The 23,097-nt window shown below is 35.8% G+C and overlaps 1 protein-coding gene across 2 annotated transcripts in view; it reads left to right on the top strand.

Annotated features, from left to right (window-relative positions):
* Nucleotides 1-23,097, top strand: part of SMIM13 (small integral membrane protein 13) — a 51,671-nt gene that overhangs the window by 22,867 nt on the left and 5,707 nt on the right. The window contains exon 2 of one of the 2 annotated variants that reach the window (XM_044667733.1): nucleotides 13,509-13,749. In XM_044667733.1, the coding sequence (XP_044523668.1) occupies nucleotides 13,509-13,705 (197 nt within the window). In that variant the 3' untranslated portion in view covers nucleotides 13,706-13,749. Of the gene's footprint in view, nucleotides 1-13,508; nucleotides 14,486-23,097 lie in introns of those variants that run through there. The other variant, XM_044667726.1, reaches the window with a different exon arrangement.

Below are 23,097 nucleotides of genomic sequence, written 5' to 3'. Positions count from 1 at the left end.
AAAGTGAATCAGTTAATCAATAAGTGTTTATTAAATCTTCACTTGGTACCAAGAACTGATTTAGACACTGTGGATACAAGTACAAAGAATGGAACAATCTTTCATTACAATGAGTTTAATTTTAGTGAGGGAGATAAGTATATTTAAAAATATGGCATAAATTTAAGATTAGTAAATCCAAATATATAGAAAGTAGTTAAGTACAAGGAGGTTAGAAAAGAAGGGCACTGATAATGGGCAATCAGGAAAATCTTCATGCTTTGAAGTACAGAATAATGCTGAGATTACAAACCTAATATAGAAATTTCAAAGACAGCTATGGAAGTAGATAGGAGTAGCAAGATTTCACAACTTGCCTTTGACAGAAATAGAAAAGTTTGAAAGAGGGGAGGATTTAAGGAAAAAGACAAGTTTTGGAAATGATGATTTTGAGATGTCTCTAAGATGTTCATTTTTAACAGGCAGTTGGTGCTTCAAGAATGAAGCTTAGAGGAGAGATGGGCTGGAAATAAAAATATGGGAGTCATATCATAAAGGTGATAAAGCCATTGGTACCAAGCAGTTCAATATAGAGGAGGAGGAAAACCTTGGAGAACACCCACAATTTCTGTTGTTGATAATGAGCCAACAAAAGATACTGAGGAGACAGAGCAGAAGAGTGTCACAGAATCTAGGCAGAAAAGGGTGGATAAGAAATGTCAACTATACCAGATAGATCAAGAAGAGTGATGACCAAGAAGCCCATCAAATTTAGTAATTAAGAGATCACTGGTGACTGAATAGAGCAACTTCAGTGGAATGAAGTTGGAAAGTGGACTGAAAAAGGAGTGAGAGGAGAGGTAATGGAGGAAGTGACTATATAATAGGTTTTTCCTGGGAGTTTGGCATATAAAAGGAAGTCTTAGAGCTTGGGGGGGGGGGGTTATGATAGAATCATAATAAAAGTATTTTTAAGGACTGGAAGGACTTGGGCATGGCAAATAGAAGGGCCACCCCTTTGCCAGACACTGGAGAAAGGAGGATACAGTGGCAGATGGTAAGGGTTTTGAGATGAAGAGAATGGGAGGATCTCATTTTAACCTTAATTTTTTTTTTTTTTTTTTGAACCCTTAACTTCTGTGTATTGGCTCCTTGGTGGAAGAGTAGTAAGGGTGGGCAATGGGGGTCAAGTGACTTGCCCAGGGTCACACAGCTGGGAAGTGTCTTGAGGCCGGATTTGAACCTAGGACCTCCTGTCTCTAGGCCTGACTCTCAATCCACTGAGCTACCCAAATGCCCCCTAACCTCAATTTTCTAAGTAAAAAGTCATGCCTCCTAGATCAGTGCGGTGTAGGGAGCAGAGGAGCAGGTGTATAGTTCTTGAGGAATGAAGAAAAGATTGGAAATAAATGGTATAGTGGGAAATGTCTAGTCTTAGAATTAGGATGCCTGGGTTCAAGGCTCAATTACTGAGATTCAGTGCTAAATATGACATAGAGCTTTTACAATCTAACTTTTGGGGTAGAAACCTAAATCATATAGCAGATGTTTGAAGAATATGATTAGTGCACATGGAGAAGAATCTCATGGGATGAGGAGGGTATGGCAGCCCTGACCTTTCTGAACACACATACATCCCTTTGGTACAGGGCCATGCTCTCCTGGGCCTTCAGTGGTTTTTTGACACTGTGAGGTGGGAGACTGAGGACTCCATAGGGTAACTTCCTTATAGGTTTTGTAATACTACATATTGTGTTGTGTGAGATATGTGGGGGTGTTCAGAGAAGACCTGTACCTCTGATGTGTAGTGCATAGTTTTTGCATTGCAATATTAGCCTAGGCTAAGCTGTCAGTTACCCTGGAAGGAATCTTGCCGATGGCATGCGCCAAGGGGCAGGTGCCAACTGGCAGTTGAGCTGAGACTATAAAAGCCCCTGGAAACCCAACCCTTGGTTCTGTTTTCCCCTCACTTCACCCAGATCACCTACTTATCCCTGACCTCCCCCTGGGGCCCCGGGTGATGGAATTGTGGTGGTGGAAATTGTGGGTAGGAAAATAGGATAGCTTAGATCTTAGGACCTTCCTTAAGAGCAACCCAACTACATCTATTTCCTTTACAACTGATTAGCTAGTGGATCAAATTAATTTCTAACCAGAGACCGTTTAGCTCTGGCCAAGGGCAGGCCCTTGGCCTGCCAAGACCTTCTTAGGACCATAGCAACAGCTTTGTGACACCTAAGCCCTCTTACCTTGGCCATTCCTTCCCCAGTTTCAATAAATCCCTTAGCCTTTAATCAGAAAATCTTGTGATTGTTCCTATACCACCAAGGCTAAGGAGATTAGGGAAAAGGAGAGAATACTGAGCAGTTTGAGGTTCAGTTTGAGATTGAACCAAACCTCCATTCCTGGGACAGGAAGTTCAGTCAGCCACTTCCTGCTGGTCTGCCATGATCCAATAAGAGGCAGTTACCTCAGCAGGGAGGGGCCGCCCCCCAGACATCTTAAAGGAGCCTAACAGCTAGCAGTGAAGATTCACTAGGCACTTAGCTTCCAGGGTTTGAATTTATATACCTATATCAAGTTCATTCCCAGCTGAGGTTGCTCAACCTTGATAACACCCAACCCCAATCTCCTGCTAGACTAGTTACTGGCTCCAAGGCCCCTAGTAGTGACTTTACCTCCTGCATAACAGATGTGAGGGTTTGCTGAGCCTTTTTTAAGGTTGCATATTTACCTTTGATGTCTGCTTGCCCCCCAGCTCTCTTCTGTGGCTCTAAGAATCTGTCTCATGAGTGGTGACCATTCCCTGACAAACTTGTCTCAACCAGGCAGACTAAACCAGGTTGAAGGTAACTGATAGGCCTCAAACCCACTAATTTGTTAGGGAAGGTGTCAACCCCAGGCACATGAAGACTTCCCCCAGCAGAAGGAACAGATGAAAGCAGTTTGTTCCAAGGGCCATCAAAGTTGGCAGAAGTGGGCTCTGTGCAGTGCTTAGAGCTTGATTAGACATCCGAGAAGTCAAGGTCATCCATTGTATCCCAAGCCATCACCAGTGTCTTGACTTTATCTTGCCACTTAAGATTGACCACTTTGCACAGCCCTGCCTTACTTAAATCCAATTTATGCATGAGTCAAAAGGCATCACCAGATGTCATTTTGGTCCTCTTCAAGTAGGAGAGACAACTAACTACCAAGGTAGATTCTCCCTTCTAAGTTTCCAAGACAATCTTCTTTGAGGATTCTTAGCCAAAATAATTCCTATTCATCTCATCTAGATGCTTTCCTTTTCACTTCTTAATCTTGCCCTTAGGAACCTCATCATTAAGAGGTTCCTCTTGAAGAACCTCATCATCATCCAGCAAGATGGCATCACCCTACACACTCACTCCTCAGTTCTCTCACCTCCAAGACCTTTTTAATTGGAAAGAGGAAATAAGAGCTCTTCTCAAAACCTCCATTTGAAGAGTGCACTCAGGCCAGCCTTCTCTTCATTTCCCACCCAGCTGCACTCATTTGGACTTATCCATTTTCCTGTACTGGATACTTTTCCTTTTCTTTCCTTCAATTTTTTAGCTTCCTTTTGTGTATTGTCTACCCCCTTTAAATTGTAAGCTGGTTGAAGGCTAGGACTAGACTTTTAACAAATGTTTATGACTGACTGACTGACAGACTGATTATATAGCTAACTATACTATTTTAGGATCAGGATTCTTGGCCACAACACATTCTTTCTTGTCTCAACACAGCCAGTGGTCCTTGATATATGTGGGTTAAAAAGATTTTTTAAAAAGGATTAGAAAAGTGCAAAGGATTGCTATAGACAAAATGATTTGAAAATTTTGAATAGGTAGTAGTTCTATATTAAGCCATTGGTCCATAGAACTTTTAGCAAACATGATGTCATCAAAATTCTGTGCTAGGTATTTGACACAGCTGTTGTGTATGAAGTGATGATGAGGTGAGGTGCCTTTAGAGTTTTCTTTAAAGAGTTCTGTTGTTTCTCTTTTTCTTTTTAAAAAAAGTTTTACCATCTGGCTTAGTATCCATTCTAAGACAGAAGAGTGGCCAGGGTTAGGCATTTGGGATTAAGTGGTTTGCCCCAGATCACACAGCTATCTGCTGTTTCTCTTATGAATTAATCACTAGTCTTTTAGTTGGTGCAGTGAATAGGAGTCACAAAGATTTGATTTAAAATCTGGCTTTAGTCACTAATTAGCTGTATGACCCTGAAAAAAGTCATTTAATCTCTGCCTCAGTTACTTTATCTGTAAGATGGCAATAGGATCTCTTATCTCCTAGGATTGTTGGGAGGATAAGATGATATAATATTTATTTTTTAAAATGATATTTTAATTTTATTTATTTAATTAAAAACTTTTTTTTCATGGTTCATTTTCTTTCCCTCCCCTCTTTCCTGCCCCCTCCCAGAGCTGATAAGCAATTCCCCTGGGTTATACAAATGTTATCACTTGATACCTATTTCTACATTATTCATTTTTACCATAGAGCTGAAATCTCAAATCATATATCCTTATAAAGAAGTGATAAGTCAGAAGTTTTTCTTTTGCTTTTCTACTCCCATAGTTCTTTCAATGTGGATAGCACTTTTTCATAAGTCCTTCAAGAATGTCCTGTATTATTGTATTGCTACTAGTAGTAAAGCCCATTACATTGGGTAGTTCCACAGTGTTTCACTTTCAGTGTACCATTTTCTCTTGTTTCTGCTCATTTCATTCTGCATCAGTTCTTGGAGGTCTTTCCACTTCATATAGAAATCCTACAGTTCACTCCTTATAGCATAATAGTATTCCATTGCCATCAGATACCATGATTTGTTCAGTCATTCCCCAATCAAGGGACACTCTCATTTTCCAATTTTTTGTCACCACAAAGAGTGTAGCTATGAATATTTTTGTACAAACATTTTTTTATTATGAGATAATATTTATGAAGTTCTTTGCAAACTTTAAAGGACTATGTTAATGCTTGCCTTTGGTTGACACTTTTTTTACTTATGAAATTTGGTTCTTTTTTACTTGACATCTATGTTTGTTCTAATCTCTCTCTACTTGGTCCTTGATGATGCCTCCATAACATCCCTGGTTCCAAAGCATAAGCCTTCTTTGCATCTTCAAACTGAGAGTTTGCTTTAAAAGGATGTGGAACAGTTCTTTCGTATCCAGAAAGAAATTCCGGAGTACTGAGAAGGCATAGACGATAAATGGTGGGTAGTACAGTGGTCTTCATGTCAGTACAGTAAATCTCTGTAGCATATTTTGTCTTCTGCCATGGAAATCTGATTTCCCTCCTTTGAAGGGAAGAAAAGTGGAGAACTCAACAGAACACATTCTCTCATGATAGTTCTTGCCCATAAATTATAAAGTTTTGCTCCATGGACCCTTCATCTCATGAATTTTTAAGGAATGACTAGAAATTGCCCTTGCTTTATAAAGTCCTATAAGCCTGCCCAAATTTGTTGTATTTGAAATTGATTTGTATTTGCTGGCATTTTTAGGCTAAATTTAAAGGGCTAAATAATGGATGAATAAAAGTTGAGGTAATATAGACCATACCTTTGTGGCCATTAGTTTAGTAGGGAGGATTTAAAAAAAGACCATAAGCAGAGAATTGAGGTTATGATTCTTGATGACGAATCTAGATTGGAATCTTAGTACAACAGGGGATAAATTGGTGTGACATTCTTCAATAGAGGACTTATCAAAACAGTAACATTTTGTATGTGTCTCCATTGCATTACGAGAGAATGAATTATTTGCTGAACTCTTAACAAAAATGTTTGCTTATTGTGGAGCAACATCCCAGTAGTATTTAATAGTACCTGTATAAATCTTTTTTCATATTTTGATGCCTTATCATGGCGTGGTATCCTGTGGATTCTGCTCACAGAATCTAAGTCCTATAGAATTTTAATAAGATTTGTTGGATCATCTTATAGACAAATAAGCTATGGTCATAGAGGCTCTCCTCCATGAGGGATTTTTTTTGTGGCAGATAAAGGTGTGAAAGAATTGTGATCTGAATCAGAAGAGGGAGTACCCATACAAAAACCATGGAACTTTGACATGTGGAAGAAGTATATAAGTCTTTAAATTACTGTGTAAAACATGTATAAGATGTACTTCCTGCCTCTTAACTAGTTGGATATAGTCTGTGATGTGGGCTTATAGTGGGCAGTAAGGGGTAGTAATAGAAACAGGAGCTGCATACTCTGAAATCTTGCATTTTTCACTAGTTAGCACCGGTTAAACATCAATTGCACAACCTGTAGTTTCAGTATTAGTCAAACATGAATTGCATTTTGTTCAATTACCCTCTCTGTGTTCTAGATCTGTGATATTCTATACTGGGCATCAGCTTTGTGCCTAATTTGTTTTTATTAATTACTCATTGTTCTTAGAAATATTTAATTACCTATTGTGGTCCTCCAGAGTACTGCATTCTCTCCCCCCCCCCAAATGTTCTCATTCTAGAAGGGCAATAAGTAAGACCTCTCCCATGTTGACAAATAATGACAAGGTTGATAATGACGGAACATGGAACTTGCACATTGGGGACTCTGGCATTCCAGAAGAATCCCCCAATCTTGTTCATGCTCCTTATTCCTTATGGCAGCAAACCCCAAAATATATTTCCACCTGAGTTTGGAATGGGAGATGCCAAGCTACCAGATCCCAATAAATATGCCAACCCTAATCCATAGGGTGTGGAAGCTGCCACTCTACAGGGGACTCCATATTATCAGCTCCAGAAAGGCTACTGTACTAGCCCCCAGACTATTCTACCAGCTTTTAGGCTATTATACCACCGTAAACTACTTCTTCAAATAAAATTCTTTTCTTACCTCTGGATTGAATGGAGTTCGACCAAGTTTCTGCCACAAACTTGGGTGTGATTCTCCTGCATCATTTGTTTTTGGAAAATATATTGGATTTGGACTGGAGGAAAATGGATTTGAGTCCCAGGTTTGATACTGACTGTGTGAACAAGTTCTGGGTCTGTATCTTCATTTGTAGTTTTATAGTAGCTACCACTTAGTCCTTTTTTTTAAGTTTTATAATGTGCGTACATATTCACATGTGTGCACGCACACACACATAATTCCCAATCTATATGATAAAATTACTGAAATTCTCTCAAGAACCCTATGAAGTATGTGCTATATTCCCATTTAACAGATAAGGAAACTTGGATCTGTAGCTGGGGAGACCTGAGTTTGGAATCTGTTCCATTTACAGCTAGTGATTATGGGCTAGTATCTACTTAGTTGCTTATTTAAAACAAGGATTCTGATAGCATCCCACAGAACAATATTATTGAGGAACTTTTGTTAGCCTTAAATACTATTGCTATTACTAATAACTTGCTACCATATACTTTTGTATATTCTGACCATCTGGGCTGCCATATGTTATGTGTGGATCTTCTTCTAGACTATATCTTTTATTTGCTATGAAATTGGAAAAGGCCTTTCAGTGGACCAAGTTAGCAAAGCACATTAGGAAAATTACAATAGGCCCAAACCCTTTAATGGTAGTTCAGAACTTCATAGATTTTGTGGTCATTCAATCAATCAGCATTTTTTAAGCTCCTTCTATGTGCCACTGGCTCAGTAATGAGGATACCAAAAAAGGCAAAGGACAGTCCCAGCTCTTAAGGAGTCCAGTCTAAAGATTAGGAAGACAACTTGAAAAACAATTACATACAAAAAGGATATATTCAGGATAAATTGAAACACTATTTGTAGAAGATTTTAGATGGAATTTGAGGGAAGCCAGGAGACAGAGTTGAGGAGGGAGAAGATTCCAGGCATGGGGAACAGCCAGTGAAAATGCCTCAGGGTTTGAGGATGGAATATCCTCTTTGAGGAACTAGGGAGAGAGACTGTCTTTAATGGAGAATGGATGGGAGGAGAAAGCCAGCTTGTAAAAAGGGCTTCTGGAAGCTTATTTAAGAGGTAAGTGACATGGTCAAATCTCTGCTTTATGAAGATTAAATTGACAGTTGAGTGGAGGATGGAGTGGAGTAGGGAAGAATTTGTGGCATTAAGACCAACCATTAAGGTATTATAGTCGTCCAGAAATGAGGTAAGGAGGGTCTGCACCCAAAATGGTGGCAGTGTCAGAAAAGAGAAAGGGCTATATTTGAGAAGTATTATAGAGGTAAAAATCAACAGGAATTTGCAACACACTGGATATGGGGGCAGAGTAAGGGAAAGTGAGGAGTTGTAACCTGGGTTGCACCTCTGGGTAACTAAGAGGATAATGGTACTCATGACAGTTTGGAATCAGAGAGGATTTGGAGTGGAAAGATGAGGCCAGCTTTGGACATGTTTGAGTTTTAGATGTCCACTAGACTTCAAGTTCAAGATGTCTAGTAGGCAATTGAAGATGCAAGAACAGAGGTTAGGAGAGTGATTCGATCTGATTAAGTAACTGAAAATGATAAGCATGGAGATCATAATGGAATCCATGGAAACAGATGAGATCAACAATTTAAATAATCAAAGAGGGCTCTGGACAAAAGCCTCGGGGAAACTTATATATGTTACATTTCTTGGAGACTACATATGAATAAATTATATAGTTAGAACACAAGCATATGTGAAAATGAAAAATACCCATTTGTTGCTTTGGAATGTAATGCCATTGTTGCACTGACTTATTTGAGAATTAGGAACTATGGAGTCCATATGGAGTTCCAAGGAAAAGGGTAATTGCCATTTAGTTGAAATAAAATTTCAAAAATTTGGATGCTTTTAAAAATTACAAAAATCCCAAGTATACTTAGAGCAGAACTGTCAAACACAGACAAGGGATACGGGTATGCAGCTTTTACCAGATCAAAATGTAATTGGGAAATGTTTAATAAAATAAAAATATAATAAAACACAAATAGTGTTAATTTATGGTTTCATAAGACAGTATGTGGCCTATAATAATAAAATAATAATTATTTCACATGAAATTGCTGAAGATTCAGATGTCCTACTTTGTTGAATATGTCCTATATATAATTCTCTCACTATAGAAACTCTTAAATATTTCTAAATTTAACTAGCAGTGGCGATGAGATTAAGAAATGATTTATACTATGCTAATTTCAAAATTAGATTGGAAATTTAGTATGAGGACTTTCAAATGTAAGGGATCCATTTCTCTATGAATTTGACAACACTGTTTTAGAGTATAGTTTTTGTTCTTCACTTATGTCTGAGTCTTTGTGACCCCATGGACCATATGAAGCCAATACTGTTCATGGGATTTTCTCCTATGGATTGAGGAAAACAAAGGTTAAGTGACTTATCCAGGGTCACACAGCTAGTAAGTGTTCAAGATTAGATTTGAACCTAGGGCTTCTTGACTTCCAGGCCTAGCACTCTATCCACTGAGCCATCCAGCTACCTCTAGAATATAGTTTAGTTCATATTAATTATGAGAACTTGGATATAATTTTGAATATAACACCACATAATATAATGTTTAGGCCTGATATTTCAGTAGTATAGTATCCCTGTTAATCCTTGATTGAGAGATAATTATGAAACAGGTGCAGGTGTGAAGTATCTGATAAAAATACGAGGATATCAAAAATTGCCATTTATTTCAGCATCCTTGCAGGTGTGTTTAAGAATATATGGGGAAAATCTGGATGCTACTCAGATTTCTTACTAATACTATTAATCATTGGACTGTGTCCAGGGCTATTGTGTGAAATTGGCAAGTTTTGAAGTAAACAAGATCAAAGAAATGTCAGCAAGGAAAAAAACTGTTGGAAGCTTTTGTTTATTTTGTGCTTTTAAAGTTTTGGGGCAACCAAGAGGACTTAAAAGATTTTTTTTAGGATTATGATATATTGTTTTGATTTCTATTGAAGACTCTCAAATTTAGCATAATCTTTTATAAATCCATAATACTATGAAAATGTATTAGACAATAAAAATACAGAGTAAAAATCCTACCCACAATAATATTTTATAGTATCGTAAAGCTAAGCTACATAATGGATATTTAGCAAAACTTTTGTCCCTAGGTGGTATTTTCATAGCAATTACACTAGAATTTTGAAACAGTTTTTACATGAAATTGCTGATGATTCAGGTATCCTAGCTTTGCTTAATATAGCCTGTGTACTAGAAGGGAGGACAATGAATAAGGGGGTAAGAGATAAACAGAAACTATTATATTAAATGAAATATTTATCAATATCAAACCCACATATACCAAATGTTATAGCATCTAAATTTTTAAAGTAAAAAACTAAATGAGTTACAGATAGAAATAGATAAAACAATAGTAGTGGAGGACTTCAATTTTACTATCTCAGAACTAGACAAATCTAACCTCTCCCCCTCCCCACCCCCCATAAGAAAGAAGTCTAGAAGATGAATAGAATCTTAGATAAGTTAAATATGATAGATATCTGGGGAGAATTGAATGGGAGCAGAAAGGAGTACTTTCTTCTCAGTGATACATGGTACCTTTATAAAAATTGAGCATATATCAAGGCACAGAAACATAGTTAAATGTAGAAAAGCACATTAAATGCATTCTTTTCAGACCATAATACAATAAAAATTGCATATAATAAGAGGTCATGGAAACATCATGTAAAACTAATTGTAATTGGAGACTTTGAAAATCACTGGAAAGCCTACATATAAATTGATTTTTTTCTTAAAATCATGAAGCATACCTAAAACCATCAGCAGGTATTATTTATAATAGGGTTAAGTAGAAGCCTTTACAATAAGATCAGGCAGGAGTACCCATTATTACCAATATTATTTAACATAGAAATGCTAGTAGTAGCAATAAGAGAAGAAAAAGAATTTGAAGGAATAAAAATGGACAAAGAAGTAATAAAACTATCTCCTTTTGCAGACATGGTATATATGGAAAATCCTAGAGATTCATATCAATAATTTTAGCAAAGTAGAAGGATATAAAATAGAATCACATAAATCAGTAACATTTTTATGTTACTAAAAAAGTCCTGTAAGAAAAGATAGAAAGTGATACTCCAATTGGAATAAAATGCCTGTCAGTATACTTGCCCAAACATTTTTTATACAAATAAAATCAGTTCTAAATAATTGGAGAAATATTAATTGTTCGTGAGTGGGTAGAGTCAGTATAATTAAAATGACAATCCTACCTAACTAATCTACTTATTCAATGCCATTTCAATTAAATTAACAAAAAATTATTTTATTGAGGTAGAAAAAAAATAACAAAATACATTTGGAAGAATAAAAGATCAAGAATATCAAAAGAATGAATAAAAAAAGGTAAAAGAAAGAGGTCCAATAGTACCAGATTTTAAAATGTATTATAAAGCAATAATTATCAAGAATTCTCTGGTACTGGCTAAGAAACAGAAAAGTAGTTCAGTGGAATAAGACAGACCTACAACAAACTGTAGTAAAAGATTATAGTAACTACCTTATATTTGACAAAGTATAGATTTATACTTTTTTTGGGGTAAGATCATTATTTGGTGAAAATTGTTGGGACAACCCGAAAGTAGTTTGGCAGAGCCTACATATGGTCAATATCTTACACCATTCACTAAGATCAAAATACATACTTGATCCAGACATAAAAGGAAACATAAGTAAATTAGAAGGATAGGAAACATTATCTATCAGATTTGTGGATAGAAGAATTTAAGAATCAGTAAAAGATAGCAATTGTGAGATGCAAAATAGATAATATTGAGAACATTAAATTGAAAAGTTTTTGTACAAATAAAACAAATGTTTCCAAGATGTGGGGTTGGTATGTATGGATAGTCTCTCAGTTAGAGGTCTTAGATCTAAAATATAGAGAACTTTGCCAAATTTATAAGATAAGAGCCATCCCTCAATTGATAAATGGATAAAAATATGAGCTATCAATTTTTGGATATAGAAATCAAAGCCATATATAGATATTTGAAAAAAAATGTTCTAAATCACTAAAAGAGAAAAGCAGACTAAAACAATTCTGAGATATCTCAATCTATCAGAGTGGCTAAAATGACTCAGGCAAAATGATAAATACTGGAGGGGATGTGGAAAAATGGGAACACTAATAAACTCTTCGTGGAGCTGTGAATGGATTCAACCATTTTGGAGTGCAGTTTGGAATTATACCCAGAGAGTTATAAAACTGTGTGTAGTATACCCTTAAACTCAACAATACCATTGCTGGGTCTGTTTCCCAAGACTAGGGAAAAAGGAAAAGAATCTCTTATGTTTCAAAATATTTATAGCTGCTCTCTTTGTGGTAGCAAAGAACTGAAAATTAAGGGGATGCCCATCAGTTGGGGAATGGCTAAACAAATTGTATATGATTGTATAGTCAGAAATATTTCGAATCCCTAAAACTATATTTCCCAAACTTCCTTTCTGTATTACCTACAATGCTTTTCCTTTTGTTTATGTTTGCGAGGTCACATTTGTATAAGTTCTGAAGTTTCATCTCTTTCTTTCTCTTTGACAATGGTGAGCAGGCTGAATAGCTACGCCCCTCACGCCACCATTAAATAATTAATTAATCTTATTAATTAATTAAAATATTTATTGTTATGAACTAATAATTTTACTGTTAATGTTAGTGTTAATTATTAAACTCCACTGAATATTTATTATTTTTTGTTGTTAATTAAACTTTGTTAACTATAATATTTATTAATTTTAATCTCCACATTGTGATGAGATACTACTGCATCATAAGAAATGATGAGCAGCTAATTTTTTAGAAACTTGGAAGGAACTACTACACAGGATAATGAACAGTTGTACAGGTGAACATTACATACAGCTACCAGATTTAATACTTGAAGAATAAATTACATAATTAAGTAAATAGTTACCTCCAGAGAATGAACTAAAAAATAGAACCATAAAAAGCATAATTTATATATACATATCTGTCTCCCAGATGATGCTTTCTAAGATGTGGAGAGCTGAGACCCATGCAAATAAATTCTATTAATAAATAAACTAATTAATTAAATTTTTAAAAAAGGATTATAAGGTAGATCAGAGGCAGCTTTCTTCAGCTTTACAAATTATCTATATACCAAAGGGGACCAAAAAAACTGTTCTAAAAATTATACACACACACACTTTCACTGTAGAAACTCTTAAATATTCCTAAGTGGTGAGTTTAGAAAGTGATTTATATACTGTGTTGATTGGAATTTTTTAATCTTTTCAAATTCAAAATTAGTTTGGAAATTTAGTATAAAGATTTTAAAAACAACACATCCTTACAGTGAACCTAGGGGTGTGGTGGGAGGGTTGGGAATTTATTTCTAACACCATGCTTTTAAAAAATTTAATGTTAATGTGTACTCTCAGTTTTTTAATCTTTAATTGGTTTTTTATATTTTTAAAAAATATAACTTACTTGTTTGAAGTTAAAAGGAAGTCTCATTCTCTAATAGTTTCAGAAATCATACTGTTCTAGGTTTATTGTATTTCATGGAGTAATTTTTTTTTTTAATGTTTATTTCTGCAGGTTGGTATGTCGTTTGGCATCTGTTTTTGTCCAAATTCAAGTTCCTCAGAGAGCTAATAGGAGACACAGGATCCCAACAGGGAGATAATGAGCCTTCAGAGTCTGAAGCTGAGCAGGAGTCTCCACCCACTCCCCAGAGGATCAGAACCAAAACCGTTTGGCATCGAAGGCCACCTGTAGAAGAAATCTCCACCTAACATAGCAGCACCTCAGGGCATTTCTCCTTAAGAAATGATAACAGGTGGTTGCTTGTGTGACTTAGTGGTTTTAGGATTTATTGAGATTCTGACTAAAGAATTTATATTCTTGGATTTTAAATGCATAACTTACTTTAGGCATTTAGAAGAGGTTTGCATGAAAGCCATATAGAAATAAAGGGAATAAAAACCAAACTAGACCATTGCAAGTTTTTCCATCTTAAAAAAGTAGCCATGTATACCACTTCCTGGTTCTTTGATTTATTTCCTTCTACTGGTCTGACTATTATCAATGTAAAAGGTATAAAGTAGTTTGTGTACCTATTTTTCCTTGCAGCACAGAAATGATTAGTGAACTTAGTTTGACCCTTCATTGTTGATAAATGATTTTTCTTTTTAAAAATATATTTGCTTCTATGTGATTTGTCCAGGAACCCATAATTCCCTGGAAGAGATTTCTTAAATTTCAACTTTAAGAAAGAGTGAGGTTTTGTTACTTTTTTATAGGGGAAGGACTTAATGCTAAATTTATTAGCTGTGAAGATAGTAGTCTATCTTTAAAAAAAAAAATAGTTAGGCGACCACAAAGATTTTTTATTTTAAGAGAGAAAGGGAATAGAGAATAATACAGTTAAAACCTGAATAAATATAAAATGGCCATGTTTGTCTTAGGAGAACTTCAGAGATTGGATTTGCCAGAGATAAAAAGGTTTATGGGTTAATTATCTTCACCATTCATTTTCCTCAATTGTTATTTGCCTTATTCAAGTACTAATTACATCTCCACCCCATCATATGGTGTCTATTTTCTACATTATATATTTGTTATCAAATGTCTTTTTTTTCTTATTCTTCTAGAACTAATTATTTTAAATTTTTACAAAATTGGATATACCCCACTATAATCTTTTATAGTACTGTGTAATCATTTTTGGTAGTTCGTGTTCCATGATGGTGGTATATTTGTTTAATGGTGCAGTTAATATTTCCTAAATTATTCCTATTGCACACAAGTTTTGTCAGTGTAACTGATTTAAACTTTGTACTGTGGCTTTTCAGGAATTATGAAAGAAGATTGATCCAAAGACCACACACACCCCAAACACCTCCCCTAACAATTTTGGGGGAAGTATTTGCATTTATGTTTTGGGACAATCTGTCTTTTGCTTGCTTTTTTAGATAATTCCTTAGTTGATTTTTTTACTTTTTCGTTACTGGTGTCAAAACATTGTTTCTAAACAGGTAAACATAAATCATTAATCCTGAATTTGTGGGGTGGCTTGTATAAAGAACAATAGAAACAATAAAAATGATCATCTAAATAGATCCTTGGTTCTGAGAAAAAATTTAAATTGAAAATTTTATAGTTAAACTATAATAACTATATTCTGTATTACAACCTATGCTGACCATACTTAGTTGAGAAACACTAAATAGCTAGTCACCATCCTTTCCTGCCAGTATTATTGTAGAATGAATGTTTTGACTCTTCCCTGAAAAGTGTAGAAGAATGATCATTCCAAAGTAATTGCTTCCACAACAGTTATTTTTTGAGAGGGAAGAGATGAAGGGTGGAAAGGGAGGGTACTATGTTCTGACATTTGTGCTATATAATTAATTATACTTTGGTTTTTCAGGGTTATAGTTTTCAGGAAATTTTATACTTAACCTTTTTTAAAAAATATTGATTGGAAGGAAGGAACCCACAAAAGCTTCACTTGTTAAGTCATGGAATTTGAATTGGCCTCACTACTTTCCAAGGCTACCTGTTCACCTTTTGGGCAGCTGTATTATTAGGAGATTTATCCTTTAGCTAATATCTAGTTTATCAGTATAATTTTATGGAAAGGGAATCACTGATATTGGTATTATGTTTGATTCCCACATTTTTTTAGTTCACTTAGTGTAGTTTAATTGAGTTTTTATATTTTTCATATGATAAGCAACCCCTTTTCTGTAGGGCTATCCATTTTTAAAGGAAGTGTCACACTTTCCTATTATAATTACATTTTTAGCATTCAGAAGACATTTCTAGCCATTTTTAAAAATAGAATGGAAAGATGGCAAATCCATTATGGAGTATTAACTTCCACTTTCTAATTCAGTTGGCAATTCTTTATTATCTGAATAGTACAACTCCTTTACTGTATTTTCTAGTCTTTAAAGAAGATTAGTAAGAATAGCCCATTGTCATTTTTGAGATTCAAAAGCTCTGGGGCTGTAAAATATGTAAATCATAACATTTCTTCATTATTTGAATTCTTGTATGCTTAGCATGATGGTGACCTTGAACCAAACTTCACTTTTATGAGAAAACAAATGCTGATTCTAGAACTAAATACTTATTTTAATCAAATGTACAGTACTATGGAGAGTAATTCTGTACTTTAGAACTAGAACTTTGTTGTCCATCCTTGACACCATTCCCAAATATTTCTTTTCCTTCTGCCTAAGGATATGTGTAGCTTTGTAGATTAGGTAGTTATTTGAATGAAGATTAGCCAAATCAGTTGCAGTGCTATTAACTAGATGCCAATAACACTAATCCTTTGAATAACACTGTTAAATGATGCATTTGATCTTTATAGTAAGCTAATGCTAGTGTTCTTAGAATCTGAAATATTTCTAATGAAATTTGATGATGAGGATGTAAATGCATTATAGGAATATGAGAGAGAACCAGCTCAGAGTCATTTAGCAAGCGTCTTATGACACTGATCTGTAATGGACTGCTATATAAGTTCACAAACATGTCAAGGTTCTGTCTTAGTAAAAGTGTCGAACTTCTTGAAGTCTTGAGTTCTGAAGAACATATTGTGCTTTTAGAACATCTTGACATTTTCACCAAAAGACATTTTGTAAAATGTGAAACATAGCTCATCTTTTTATTTTTAACAAAAGAAAAATCTTAAAACACAAATCATTTAAATCAATGATGTAATCTTTAAAAAGTGGCATTTATCTTAAAAATTATGCCTTAGTGTCATACCCCATTTAGTGAATGTAACTTTAGGTTTTTGTTTGCTAGACTTCAAATATTTCCTTACTTGAAATTGTCTAAATAAAGTGAACAGCAATCACAATACATACCATACAAAGCAGGTATTGGAGTAGATTTTTCCTATGGATTCTAGACTGAATATTGGGTCTGGATATTGTCTGCTTTCAATGATTAGATAAATTATGGTTTTGAACGTAGAAAGCATAAGGAGTTTAATTCTTTTTAAAAACTATTAGTAGAGGGTTTTAAAAAAATCTGCTAACAGGCACTTGCTGACTTTTATTTTATGGTGAATGTTTAACATTTATCCACAAAGCTTAATTCTATGCAGCTCATTCACCAAATACTGCTGCTGTGGCTACTTACAGTAAATACTGTGTGATGTGCTACAAAATATTGTCACCTTGCTGCTTGATGTTAGGTTTACATTGAATTAGACTCGTGTTGTTATAGTACTTTTTTTGTACAAAGATATATCTTTTGGAGATATTGAAGAATGTGTACAAGTGGTTATTTTGCCTCCTCAGTGTTCAAAAATGATAACTGTTAGATATTGTACCTGATGCTTTTGTGGTTTGTCTTTATCATCATGTTTCAACTGTTTTATTTTAAACTTACTTTACATAAAATAAATAAAAATGGAAAGCAACTAAATAATGTAGATGTCTAAAATCCTTAAGGTACAATGAATAAACATTGGGTTTATTCATTAGCCCTGGAATAATTTAAAAGCTTGGTTCTTGATCCTGGAATTATCTGAAAGTTGCTTTTAGTCTAAGCAGTTTCATCAGTTAACACTAGTAATCACTAGTAATGCTAACCCTAGCATTGATAGTTCTTGGTAGTTTCCCCAAAAAACTACATATAGGTCAGTCTAAAGATGACTAATCCATTAATCAACCATAGAGTTTATACTTTATCAGATGGTGCTTTATTATTTACCTAGTGAATCTTCTAATATTTTTTTCATCCTTGATTCTCTGAATTTCCATCAATGAATTAGGCAGCCATTTTCATGTAAAAGGTAGCAACCTGGATTCACATGTAAATAACTGGAGGGATCCAAATTTTGTTGTAGATGATGTTTATATGGCACATCATTCCATTCCATTGAGGTTTTGTTACCTCATATATCACAGCTACCCTTTGTGGAAAGTAGGGCAGGCGTTATCCCCACTTTACAAGTAAGAACCTTGGAGGCTTAGCTTCAGATGACTTACCCAAGGTCAAGTGCAGAATATCCTATTGGAATAGACCTTAGAGATCAATTAATATAGGGTCCTCAATAGGGGGACCATGTAATAAGAAATCTAAGTGTATGGTCCACAATGTCAACTTTTTACTAATTGATCCACACTGGCTAACATGACACAGGACAGTAGTGGTAGTGGTGGGCAGGTAATTAAGACCTATTAGGCAAAAATGTTTAATTAAATTAAGCCTTCCATATCTTAATAGTCAGGATCTATCCTAACATCCTCACTTTTATATCTGAAGACAGTGAGAGAGATTAGATGACTTATCCAAGTTCTCATACACACACACAAATTAAGATGGAATACTTAATGTACTTATTGTGATTTTTAATATTGTATATCTTAATAAAACCACAGGACCCTTGGTGAGAATATCTGTGCCAGTGCTTCTTTGTGACACAAAGGTGACCCTGGGTTTTCAAAAGCAATATCAGAAGCATAGTCTCTGGTACATTCTACCATTTTGAAGAGGTTTCATATGTAAGCCCAACAATAGATAGTGCTGTGATGCAAGGAGCAGCTAGCTTAGTATGGAGAAAGTTTCAGCAGAAAGCTCATAGCTGGGGGATGAATTCAAAGCAACCATGAAACAAAGATAATTGTGCATCTGTATATTATACGCATGGTCGCATGTGCATGATATTTTCATGAGTTACTTTGAGTTAATCGTGTGTATGTACACATACATATACTTATGTGTGTATATATGTGTATAGATAAACAATTTAAGGTTTGCAAAGTCCTTTACATACATTCTCTTTTGATATTAGCATTATTACCCTGAGGTACCAAATGGCCCTTAGTCTTATGTGTCCCACTTCTCTAGTGATGGTGGAAGGTGGCAGAGGTGCTAAAAGTCAGTTTTTCTATCTATGAATATTGACCTAGTTATTAGTTCTCCAAATTTGAGAGTGTTTTCTAATGAACATCAAGTCAACCTATTACTTAGAGAAACTGATCATGTTGCTGTTGCCACTCTGGCTGTATATATGAAGCCAGAAAATAGAAGAACTTTGTTGTTAAATGAAAGGATGGTTCCTGAATTTCTTCTTGAAGAGAGTAGAATTTATAGTTTGTTTTGTCATTTGCCCAAAGTCAACAAGAAACATTTCATGAGACTATTAATTCCGTTAAAAAAATTAAAATGCCTATTAAAATGTCTTTTATTTTGAAATCTATTAAATACACTTCAAAATGTGAATGAGAGTAAGGAAAGAAAAGAAGAAAACTTTTTATGTGCTCTGGAATGTATAGAGGTGAGATAAGGTGTCTGGTCTATGATTCCTTTAGAGCTCTCGACCCTTAGTTTCCATCTTAGAATTAATACTGTGTATTGGTTTCCAGACAAAAAAGTGGTAAGGGCTAGGCAATAGAGGTTAAGTGACTTGCCCAGAGTCACACAACTAGGAAGTGTTTGAGGCCAGGTTTGAACCCAGGACCTGCCATCTCTAGACCTTGCTCTCAATCTACTGAGCCACCCAACTGCCCCCTAGGATATATTCTAATAGGGCAGATAAAGCATGTATAGAAAATCCTTTTAACACAAATATGATTACACATTACACAGCAAAGGTATAAACAAAGTACTGTGAAAAAACTGAACAGAGTTTGGTTGGGTTTAGAATGTATATGGAGAGAGAACTGGGAAGGCTTCAAGGAGCCAAATAGCATCTTTGCAAAACCAGAAAGAACTTAGGTACACAAACACCCTCGTGTGATATTTGTGAGAAATTGAATTCTTTTTTTATTGAAAATATCAATTCACTTCTGATTTTTGATGATTATTCCTCACATTCCCTATCTGGGCATCACTTAGGGCTGGATCAAGAGCCGTTTGATTTCTGAGAGCTTCTTCATTCCCATGGTTTCTAGTTTGTTTTAGCACTAGACAAAAATGTTCAATGGTCATCATAATCATGATGTCAGTAGAAGCACTTTGCATAGAAAAACGTTATAAAACAAAGGAGAATGCAAAGGAAAAGTGGCCTAGAGTTATGAGAAATTGGAGGAGAGAGATTACACTTCCATTTAAGTTTGGGGAGCAAGGAAACATTCAAGGATGAGGTAGTCCCTGAGGTAGGATCCTAAAGGAAGAAAGATACTTTAAAATATGAGAGTGATAGGGATCATGCAAAAACATGAGCAATCATGACAAGGTAAGAACAGAAGGAGATGTGAGAAATACAGAAAATGAGTGTTTTGAAAAGGGCAGAAAGAATTGGGTTCTGGAATATTTTTGAAAGCTGGGATCAGTTTATGTTTAATAATCAGAGTTTTGAAAAAAAAAGTAATGTAAAATCAGTGTTATGTCACAGTTATTAGAAATGGAAACAGACTGGAGGAAGGCAAGAAGACCGATTAGCAAGCTTATAATGGTCCTAGGTGAAGAGAAATGAGGACCTTAGTAAGGTGGTTTAAATAAGAATTAAAAAGAAAAAATACTTTTTCAAGGAAAAGGACGAGAGGAATATTGCTGATGTAGAATCAAGAAGATTTGAGAATCGATTGACAAGAATGAGGGTTTGACAAGTAAAAGACGAGACGATTCCTTAAATCGGTAGAATTCTGGTGCCAATAGCCATCAGAAGATTGTAGGTTCATCTCCTACCAATGTTATAATGGGTAAGATGGTAAAAGAGTCACTAGGGGCCTGGGCGCCAGTAACCAGTCCAGCAGGAGATTGGGGTTAGTTGATGATGAAGGTGAGCAGCCTCGGCTGGGAATAAATTTGGTATAAGAATTAATTCAAATGTTGTTAGCTTGGTGCCCAGTGTATCTTCACTGCTAGCTGTAGGCTCCTTTAAGATGTTAGGTGGGTGGCCCCTCCCTGCTGAGGTAACTGCCTTCCTATTGGATGAGAGCAGAACCCAACAGGAAGCCGAGACCTTAACTTCCTGGCAAGCAATGGAGGCTCAGATTCACCTCCACACTAACACCAATTACTCAGCATTTTCTCCTCTCCCTAGTCTCCTTAGCCTTGATGGTGTTGGAATAATCATAGGATTCTCTGATTAAGGCTAAGGGATTTATTTGAAACTGGGGAATGGAAAACCAAGGTAAGAGGGCTAAGGTGTTATTAAGCTGTTGCTAAGGGCAACTGACAGGTGCTGGCAAAGGTCCCAGAAGGTCCTGGTAGGCTGAGGGCTGGCTGCCCTCAGCCAGAGGTAAATAGTCTCTGGCCAGATATTATTTGAACAGCTAGCTACACAAAAGATGTTGTTAGGTTGAGCTTGAAGATGGTCCTAACCACTAGACTATCCTATTATAAGTTCCTATCCACGATCCACCACCCTTCTCCCTTCACCATCCCAGGTCCCAGGGGGAATCAAGTTGTCTGGGTGAGGTTAGGGGAAATCAACCCAGGGTTGTGTTTGCAGGGCTTTTTATAGCCACAGCCCAACTGCTGGTTGGCTCTTGGCACATGGCACAATGTCATGCCAACATTCCATTATGATAACTGACAGGTATGCCTGAGCCAATATTGTAATGCAAAAATCCTGCACTACAAAAGAAATAAGACATTTAGGGAAAGAATAGGGTTTCTGTTTGGTTGGAATATGAGTTCAGTTTTGAACATGTTGAATTTCAGGTGTCAGTGGGTTTGCTAAGCAGACATTTATTTTGAGATACCAGACTGAAGTTTGAGATAGAAATAGATTTATTCAGCATCTTTCATAGAGGTAATGACTGAGACCATGAGTGATGAGATTGTGGGAGAGAATAAAGAATCATTCCCAGACCAAACATTAGGATTTACCTTTATTAGGAATGAGAAGATTTAAAAGAACTAGTTAAGGAGATGAAACACACAAGTATTTAGAGAGAGAATCACCCAAGAACAGAAGAAAGACTATTAAAAGAATGATTTGTCAGTAATCAAAACATCAGCCAAATAGTGAAAAAAGGAAGAGATGAGAAAAGGATTTAGTAGCATTTGGATACTTTGAAAAAGTGATTTAATGAGACCAGATTGCAGAGGGGTTGGGAAGTGAGTAGATGGTGAAAAAAGAGACTGTAGCCAGTAGAGATGGATCTTTCTAGAGTTTGCCTGTGAAGGCAAGAAAGATATAAACCCCTTTTTGTGCCATCTGGGAATCTGGATATTAATCAGCTGCCAGTTACTTAGACATTCCCTCCCACCTCCATTCCTTGTCCCCCAGCAAGAATCAACACTAGTCCTCAAATTTAGGCTCCTCCCTCCCCAAAATGCCAGGTCCTGCTTAGCTCAGATAGGAACCTGCTGGATTTTATCAGTTAGGATGTAACCAGTTCTACCAAGAGCTCAAACCTGTCTCCGAAACCCTGACTACCACTCTTTACTGTGAGTGTTTCCCCTCAATAAAGCTGCCTTGCTCTACTCTCTAATGACTGTCTTGTGCTCTGAGCTTCCTTGTTCCCAACCTTAGATCCTAAACCTAACTGAAGGCTTTAAAACTGAGTGTATGTTTAAGAATAGAGAATAACTGAACAATACAGGCTGAGAGAAGCCAAAATATAGAAGAGATTAAAGCTAAAAGGTGCTGATTAAATGAGCAAAATAGAGGCTATGTAACCAACATTTACAAACAAGGGATCTTAGCTTTAGCACAGTTAGTCCTATATATATGTTTAAAAATTAGCTGAACAATTATAAAATGAGAGGAGATGTGACTAATACCCAGGAGTTAAGGGTCATGCTATAGAAAAAAGTACTGGACCTGGAATCAGAGAAGGCTTGGTTTCCATTCTTGATTCTAGCATTTGCTGGTGCTAATTTATAGTTCATTGGATTTAGACATGGATGGGACCTTGGACATCATCTAGTCCAAATCCCTTACTTTATAGGAGAGGAAACAGGCTAGAGAGGGTATCTTGAAAAAATGGGTAATAAAAAGCGTCAGAAAATATTTATAGCCTATCTATCCTTTTCTCCAAAGAGTGTAGTAATAATCTGAAGATTCGTTTTTCCTTTAGGAGGAAACTTGATTAAGTTGAGGGGTGGGAGGAGAAGAGGAGTTTCTGCAGCTTGCTGGAACCAGGATGTTTCTTCAATTTGCTCTCCTCATCTCAAGAACCTTTTGCTGTCACCCAAACCCCTTGCTGACACCAGTATCTGGTTCCTGGTTGCTGCCATTCCTTTCTTTTTTGGATCCTCC

This window comes from Gracilinanus agilis, chromosome 1 (assembly GCF_016433145.1).
Source record: "Gracilinanus agilis isolate LMUSP501 chromosome 1, AgileGrace, whole genome shotgun sequence".
Taxonomy (NCBI): Eukaryota; Metazoa; Chordata; class Mammalia; order Didelphimorphia; family Didelphidae; genus Gracilinanus; species Gracilinanus agilis.
The sequence above is the reverse complement of the archived record's forward strand: the minus strand, read 5'-3'. Positions and strand labels throughout refer to the sequence as shown.